This window comes from Thalassophryne amazonica, chromosome 23 (assembly GCF_902500255.1).
Source record: "Thalassophryne amazonica chromosome 23, fThaAma1.1, whole genome shotgun sequence".
Taxonomy (NCBI): domain Eukaryota; kingdom Metazoa; phylum Chordata; class Actinopteri; order Batrachoidiformes; family Batrachoididae; genus Thalassophryne; species Thalassophryne amazonica.
This window is the reverse complement of record NC_047125.1, coordinates 7,310,406-7,319,408: the sequence shown is the minus strand read 5'-3', so window position 1 is coordinate 7,319,408 and position 9,003 is coordinate 7,310,406. Positions and strand designations below refer to the sequence as shown.

Here is a 9,003-nt window from a genome sequence, read left to right as displayed (position 1 = left end):
CTTTGCTATTTTATAGAACACACAATACCAGCAGTGAAAGCAAATAAGAGGAGCTGCACTGAATTGAATGTTGTCAGCTTGAATTTGAGGGCACTGGCATCCAAACCAGGAAATAAACGTAGGAAATGTAGTAATGCCTGCAAAATGGTCAAATTGGGGGGGAAGGGGGGCATACCTCAGAGTAATCGTAAATTTTTTAATGCTTGGTTGTAGAGCCCGACCGATATGGATTTTTTGAGGCCGATGCCGGTATTTGGATGAAAAAATGCAGATAATCAATAAATCGGCTGATTTGCCGATAGCCGATAAATCAGCCGATATTTTTATTATTTTTTTTAAATGAATACAACGTTATTTTTTGGGCCCTTAACAAAAAAGGTATGAGCTAAAAGCTGAAGCTTTGTCCTCATATTGATTAACTTTATAACAGAGAAGAATTTTCAAGTTAAAAAAATGCAATCAAGAATTAAACCTTTGTGAAATTAGCAAATACATATCCTTAAAAAGAGTTGTGAAATACATCTGATCTTGTACCTCTTGTTGCTGCAACTTAGATATAGGTTCAGGATAAGGATATAGATCCTTATAAACTTACTTGTATGCTTTTGTCAGCCGATCAGTGCAGTGTGACGGTGAACTACGCGGGCCAGTTATGAAGACTTAAGCAGGGGTGTAAGTAGCTCTCAGCTGAATGGAGTCAGAGTTCCATCTACTGGACAAACGGTGCAAGGACATTATACATTGCCGACAAACATTATTTCAGTAACTGTTCTGTTTATGAGAAATTATCGGCATTCTATCGGCAAAATTTTGGCCGATAGTGAGTACTTTGAAAAGGGCTCATATCGGCTGATAATATCGGCTGGCTGATATATCGGTTGGGCTCTACTTGGTTGCAGGTCTTTTATAGTCAGAGACTCCCTAAATTTCACAACCATAGAAGAGGCAAGAAAGAAATAATTTCTACATAGACTCTGAGGCCCATCTGTGTTGTTACTTATCTCCAGATAACACAGCATGAAGTCTACAACTCCCCTTGGACCAGTCGCCAGTCCTTTACAGGTTATGTCGCCAGCCAACGCCTGTATGCAGGTACTGCTGAGTTATATGGGACAACAAAGATGAAGTGTCTTGTCCAAGCACAAAGAGGTAGCGTGAACAGGAATCAAACCCAGGTTTATGGACTGGGAGCCTCCTGTCTCACTGCTCTGCATCAGTCAACAACAAAAAGGGCCCCTCCCCTCCCGTGATGCTCCATTACCGTTTCGTGGCAGTGGTCTTCACTTATTCTTCTTGTGAAATGCTGATGATATGGGTTTGGTTAGATGGTTAATTTGACCACTGCTTCAGGTGACTGTCCAACTACACTGTGAAAAACTTAAAAAATATGGTTGAATGTGAGCAAATATGTCCCTAAATGCTTCAGAGTCTGTCTGTTCCATTGGACACCAAACTCACCCACTCCATAACACCATGTCCACCATGCTTCGCTGATGAGGTTGAATGAGACTCATGGACTCTTGGGGACAGTTGCTTCCCTCCACTTCACTCTGGTCCGACCTGATCTTTCCTTTGGTTTCCCCTCCCCACCCACCAAAGGATTCTGATCCAGGCGTGTACAGGCTTGACAATGAGATTGTGGTAAACCTTTGTTTACTCTGGTGAAATATTTTCTTGATTGCTGATGCTGAAATAGATACGTCTATCTCCTGATGGGTGTTCTTGATCTGGTTAGGCCTTAAATTGTAATTCCACATTTATCCCGAGTGTAGTTTGTGTTTTGTTAGGAGGTGCTGCTCTTTGGTCATCATACTGGGGAGGTGATGGTCTAGTGGTTAAATGTTGGGACTTCAGATTAGTCTATCCTCAGTTCAAAACCCAGCCAGACCCTTGCCCTTGGGAAAGGTCCTAAATTCCCTAATTGCTCCTGGTGTATAATGAGCGCCCTACATTCTGACATCGATGTGCGAGTGTGTCTGTGTGAATGTGAGGCATCATTGTAAAGCGTTATATAAATCCAGTCCTACAGACACATGGACCTTTCATGTTCTTAATAATAAATTAAATAAGGGAATAAAGTACAACTGAGTGAAACAGCTCAACTACTGATCACTCAGTTACTTCTGGACCCACAAAAACCACCAGACATCATTCAAAAGGTTTTAGAGTTAAGTGTCTTCAAGTTAAAGCTGACCATCTGCAACCGAACCTCACATTCATTATCTGCTTTAACCGCCTACATCCCGTATCAGACAAAACAACAACTTTGTCAAAGCCAACATATTTATGTCTTGACTTATTTTTACCCTGTTTCCTTTGGGTTTGGTAGCAATAGTGAACTTTCCTGATGTGTTTGATTGCCAAGTGAAAAGAGATTTTGCAATTAAGGAGCTCCACGCTGGCCCTGAGTTAATTAGTTTGAATGTGGGTGGAGCTTAGTGATCACGGAGACCGATACCACACTACTTTGAAGTATGGCGAGTTAGCATTAGCTCTTCCATTCACACTTTTTAAAAAAAAAATTTTTAAATCAGAGTCCTCCATTTGAACAATTCAGACACTTTAGAAAATGATAATGAATTTATCCACCAATATCCAAACACATCTTTGACCACAGGCCATAATTACTTGTTGGCCAACAGTGATTAAGTGAGAAGTAGAGTTTTAGAAGATGCAAAGGTTCAGCTGATCAATCACCTGTAATCAAATCAAATATGACTTCACAGGAGGAGTCGTATCAGCAAAAATATGTATACTGTTGTTACAGGAAGAAAACAAAGGGATTTATAAATATAAACCTGAAAAAAGTATTTTTTTTCCCCAATATACTTTTAACATATGCCAATAAATTAAAGTACATTCTGACCATGAATACAAGATAACTTGGAAAAAGATTTTTGAGCTCAGTGTTGCAGTGCCTTGTTAATGGCCTCTAAGCTCCCGAAGACCCATTTATTTCCAGGCTTTGGTCATGATGATTCAAAGATTTTGTCAAAGGGAATTTTTGTGTTTTCATATACAATTTAGATCCTAAACAACCTGTACTGTACAGAACTCTATTTTTACAGGAAACAACTGCTGTTCTTGAGAATTAAAGCCTTGGTCTGGACCTTGAGGGCTTTGGCAGCCAAAAGCGTGGACCTTGATGACAACACTGACAACTGACCTGAAGCTCCTCTCACAATGTTTTATTCTGCTTTTCAGTCAAGAACTGAAACAACCAAAATCAAACAGCTTATCACAACTGCACACGTGTTCATCATGTGACAGACGGTGCAGTAAACCTCCCCAATAAATGAGCTTTTGACTCACATTGAAGAATACTGTCAGTGACTGAGGACTACTGGACAAATACTTTGTTCTGTCTAACTGACAGAATCTGAGAACTTTAACTGATTATATATATTAAAATAAAAACAAATCCCATCACCAGCATGATACAGTACGTGTATGTTTGGAAACGTTTTCAAAAGCACACTGGCCTTTTTTTTTTCTGGCTGAGTTTGTATGAATCACTTCACTCAAAGTAACCAGAACGGGAGCTTTTTGAATTAGCAGCAAACTCGTTCCATCAGGAAACTTCAGATTCCTGAATTCCATTGTCGCGATGGAGAAACTGGTTCGAGTTTCCCCTTATTGTCTCACACACACACACACACACACACGCTGATGTGTGGATGACAATTTCCACAACAGCACCAAACCTGCTCATAGACGCGACTAAAAACCTCGTGTCCTCTGATCAAGTCCAGCTGATTATATGATTAAAGTTTCCCATCATTCCATTAATTCACACATCTGGGCTGAAAGTTTTCCCTTCATTCCTACCAGTTACGATAAGATGTCCCGAGTTCAACGCCAACATTTTCGATGACGACGACTAATGGGCTGATTAACATCAGAGTCCAAGATGAAAGTGGCCAAACAAGCAGACTGCAAGACAATAATTAGCCACACCCACAAAACAAACAACATACATGTTACAATCACTCAATGGATTAAAAGGCTGGTACACCGCGTACGTGGGGGGGAATCGTTTTCAGTCCCGTGACTTGGAGTTGTGATCCAATTTGGACCAAATGTAGTAGAATGATCGAAGGCCAGACAAACACAAAGAGCTGATTTTGAGAAAGAAAAAAAAAGTTAAAAGTCAGAATTTGGCCCAATACTTAAATATGGGGATAATTAGAAAAGGGGAGTTCAAGGAAAGGATTCATGATACAACTATGGTTACTATTAAACTTGAAGGTCCAAGTCAAGGTGTTCGTCAGAGATAAAGTGGTTCAACTTTGGACAGAACTGATCAGTATTTAAGGCCACAAGAATCATATTATGATGTCATTCAATCACAAAAAAGTAATAATAAAATAAAAATTACGTGGGGGTTCCACCCTGAGCGATGTCAAACAAAGACTTTCTGTAATCCATAAACCTTTTTTAAGATTTATCATCTGCAGTCAGACTGACAGATGAAAACACAACAACCGGAAGAAAAAGAAACAAAACAGTCTATCGACAAATTCCAGTTGAAATGTACAAAATGTGTAAATTGTTGTTTAAACACACAAAAAAAAAAAAGTCATCACGTGTCCTAAAGGAACATGTGCCTGGTTTTCCTGAAGCGGTTTGTAATGTGTGGACGCTGAAGCGGGTTTCCCGATCCAGAACATGGATTTAATATGAACAGAAAATCGTGCGCAGTGATTCTTGACAAGAAGCCGGTCCCGTGTGCGCTACGTGCAGCACCGCAAAACGCCGTCGGACTGCATCGGGTTTGACACGTTCAGCCTCGCCGGAGGATCCTCGGCTACTGTGAGTCAAGTTCTGCTACTGCAGCGCTGCAGCTCAGGAGAGCAGCAGGATGAAGCCTCCCTGCCGCGTCGGCCCTGCGCTGCCGCACGCAGGCACGTGATCAAAAGACGCACAACACGGTGAGCGGGTTTACACTTTGTTTTTGTTCACACAGGACTCGGAGCGGCAGCGTAGCAGGACTCAGGCGTGAGGTAGGAAATTCTAAGCACCACCCAGCCGCTTACTGAGAGCAGATAAACACTGACACCAGAGACTTCAAACATCTACGGTAAGATCCGAGAGATTTTTAAGGTGTTAAAAAAAAACTAAATAAAAATTGCAGAAATTAGTTTTTATCTTGAAGAAGTTGCATCTCCATCAGACTGAGGCGGTCTGTTGGCTTCCTATGCTCTTAAATTTCAACAAAGAGTCATCAAACAACATAAAACTACAGTGTATGTACTTATGTAGGTGAATAATCAACAAGTACACAAAAAGCACTAAAACTCTAAAAGAAAAAAAAAATCAAGTATTAAAATGGATTTTCTGACATCTTCGGAAAAGTGCTTATTTGCTATCTTAGGTTAGCGGAACGTTGCAGCTAACTCTGTCAAACGTGAAATAAAATAAAAAATAAGGCATTCAACAACTCGATCTGTTTTATGTGGCTAGTTAGCAAACATTTTGGAGAGGATTAACTTTAGAGTTGTGCAGATAAAATACAAAAACACCCAATGGATAAATAAGTTAAAAAATAAATCACAGAATAAAATCATTGTCTCTAATTTACGCTGAAGACGACAACTGACAATTTCAATAAAATGTTTCCAGTGTCAACTGTTAAACACACATATTGTGTTACTCTAATTTACACCGGCACCAGACAAAATGTTGCCTTGACTTGTCCTTTAAAGTATTAGAAAAACAGAAACTGACTGTGGCTGATACAATACTACACATAATTTCTACATGTGAAATAGAATATGGATTAAAATGCAAACCGGGTTGTATTCTTAGGTTTTGGAAAAACCGATGCGCCCTGTAAAATACAGTGAGTGAATAGATCAATAAATGAGTCCGTCCTCTTTCATTTGTTAACATGACTCAAAAAAACCAAACCAAAACAAAACAAAAAACCTACAAACAATAAATGCTACAATTTTGCAACTCCCCAAATTAAAAAGAAAATACTGAGGACAAAACAATTAGATTTTATGCACCAAATCAATGCAAAAAGCAACTTTGTTTTGCTTAAGTAACACCACATAGACATGGCTGCCCCCTGCTGGATGGTTAGCAGATGCTGAGTCAATGGTGGATGAGGAGCAGGTGTGTCTGTTACTGATAGAGAAGCCATTTACATTTAGACATACAGAAAATCCAAGAAGTAAAATGTTACTTTTAATTTCCACTTTCCAAGCTGCTATGTTCTAAAACTCAAATAATACTGTTACAAATGTACATGACTCTGCAGAAACGATTTTGTACGCATGTGGCTGAAAAAAGGGGGCGGGAGAAGCTGAGCTAGGTGTACACTGAACGGGTTCTGTGAGACAGAGCTTTTCTGCACAGAAATGTTATTTTATGATTGTTTAATAGCACTTTGCTTTCTAAAACTCAAATAACAGACACGTCCACACAAACAGGTGGAAAGTATTTCTTATGAAGCAGACACTTCATTCTCTCACCACGTGCATGATTTTGAAGTTGCATGTAGCGTGTAATTAATTTTTTTGTTCCCTGTTTGGTGGCCATCTCGACTCGTCACAATGCAGCGTGAACACCACAGGCATATATTTCCATGTTTGACAGAGCTGTGCGATGCTAGAACACGCCAAACGTTACACACTTCTGGTGTGGTGAAACCACAGAGATGCTCTCGACCTGATTTTCAAAAACATTATCCTGTTATCAGACGACAGTAGTAAAGAGAGTTATTGCTGAAAATACGTGCGTGTCTGTGTTTGTATGAACAAAAACAGATCACGACATGGCGTCTGTAAAATCTGCAGCTATGCCTCTGCTCCGGGTCCTGTATGTTCAGCCCTTGGGACTAAAAGCCACGGAACGCGTTTAAGGCCAGAGTGCATAAAAACAAAACCAAAGCAAAAAGTCTGGACTAGGCTGGACTGTGACGTATTGCATAATTCACCATTATCTCTACGATGGTGTTACGAGCTAACCTCTAATTATTACGCTCAATCTTTGCTAGCCGCTGTTAGGACCGCACAAGACTCGATTCCCTGCATGTGTGGGACTCAAAGAAACCAGAGTGAAGACGATATTAAGTGCAAGTCAATAAGAATCAGTGTGTGTGTCACCGGCACTCAGAAGGGCGTTTGAAGGTCTGTGTATTGCTGCGACGGTGAGGATGAGGCAGACGACGAGGTGTTGGGGGTGGAGTTGTTGGCCAGCCGAGAGGAAGGGGAGGAGTCAGAGAGCTGCAGTTGCTCCAGCTTCTTCAAGTATTCGTCTCTGAGCGCCAAAAGCTCCTTGTAACGCTGCTCCACCGGACTCTGCTGCTGAAATACCACACATTCACCCACACGTTACTTCGTTGTAGATCCGCTGATACTATTGGGAACAACATCATCAAGCAGAATTACAGCAAAAAGTCTCCTTGGCAGCAAATAAACAGATGAAGTAGATGTTTCAACAGTTAGGACCACACATGAAACATCATGATACAACAGCAACAAGTGGCAGAGTTCAGAGTCCCCGATCCATCTGAAGGGCTACTAATGCATAATAACATTCCAGTGTCTCAATTTAGTGCATGTGTATAAGTTATAGGGGCTTAAGGGTTGCAGATCATTCCTGGGGTTCCACAGGGGTCCGTCTTAGATCTCCTGTTTTTCTCCCTTTATATAGCACCCCTTGGGGACATACTGTGGCATTTTGGGGTTGCCTTCCACTCCTATGCTGATGATACTCACTTATACATGCCAATAACTGCTGGTAATCTCCTCCACATAAAATACTTAGAAGACTGCCTTGCATCAGTGAAAAGCTGGATGTCTAGCAACTTCCTACTTTTAAACTCTGGTAAGACTGAAATGATGGTTCTTGGTCCTGCGAGACATCAGCATCAATTTGACCAGTTATGGCTTGGCCGAGGCTCGTGTGTCATACATCACACTGACAAAGCGAGGAACCTTGGGGTAATTTTTGATCATACGTTGTCCTTTGACCTCCACATTAGAGATATTATGAGGGGTGCTTTCTTCAACCTGCGAAATATAGTGAAGATCCATCACATCCTGTCTATGGCTGATGTTGAGACCCTGATTCATGCGTTTATCTCTTCTAGATTGGACTACTGCAATATTGCATTTTCTGGTTTACCACAGTCCAGCATTAAGGCTCTCCAACTGGTTCAAAATGCTGCTGCCAGAGTTTTGACACAAAGCAGAAAGTTTGACCACATTACACCCATTTTGGCATCTCTTCACTGGCTTCCTGTCCCAGTGAGAGGGTTACAACAGATGGATGGATGGATGCTGGTCAGTGGAGAGGTATTACCTTAAGTGGAAGTATCTTGGGATCTTGTTCACTAGTGGGGGTTAGACGGAGTGAGAGTTTGACAGGTGGATCGGCGCTGCGTCTGAGGTCCTGCAGATGCTGGACCAGACTATCACGGTGAAGAAAGCACTGAGCCAGAAGGTGAAACACTATTTACATGCCTGTAGTCATGAACTGGATAATGACCAAAAGAATAAGCTCGTGGATACAAGTGGCGGAAATGAGATTCCTTCATCGAGTGTCGGGGCTTACACTCAGGGACAGGGTGAGAAGCTTGATCATCCAGGAGGGACTTTGAGTCCCGCTGTGTCTTCGCATCGAAAGGAGCCAGCTGAGGTGGTTCGACTATCTGGTGAGGATGCCCCCTATTCATCTCCCGGGAGAGGTCTTCCCGGGAAGACCCAGGACATGCGGGAGGGATTATATTGCCCGATGGCCTTGAACACCCCATCGGGATCCCCCAGGTAGAGTTAGAGGACTTAGATGAGGACAGGGAAATGCGAGATAAGCTGCTTGGTCGACTGCCACCGTGACCTGGACCCGGATAAATGTCTGAATAATGAATGATAGATAAACACCTGACTGGGCCATCTCCCAGCCCCTAACCTGCAGATTTTTCAACTCTCCCTCCTCTGCCAATAGCTGAACAGCTCAATGAGGTATATTCAGCCAATCAAGAGCTAGCAGACA

The 9,003-nt window shown here is 41.7% G+C and overlaps 1 protein-coding gene across 1 annotated transcript in view; it reads right to left on the bottom strand.

Moving 5' to 3' along the window:
* Positions 1–2,303: 2,303 nt before the first annotated feature.
* mtm1 (myotubularin 1) overlaps positions 2,304–9,003 on the bottom strand; it is a 41,603-nt gene continuing 34,903 nt past the window's right edge. Inside the window, exon 16 of the mRNA XM_034164539.1 lies at positions 2,304–7,313. Coding sequence (XP_034020430.1) covers positions 7,119–7,313 — 195 coding nt within the window. The 3' untranslated portion in view covers positions 2,304–7,118. The remainder of the gene's footprint in view (positions 7,314–9,003) is intronic.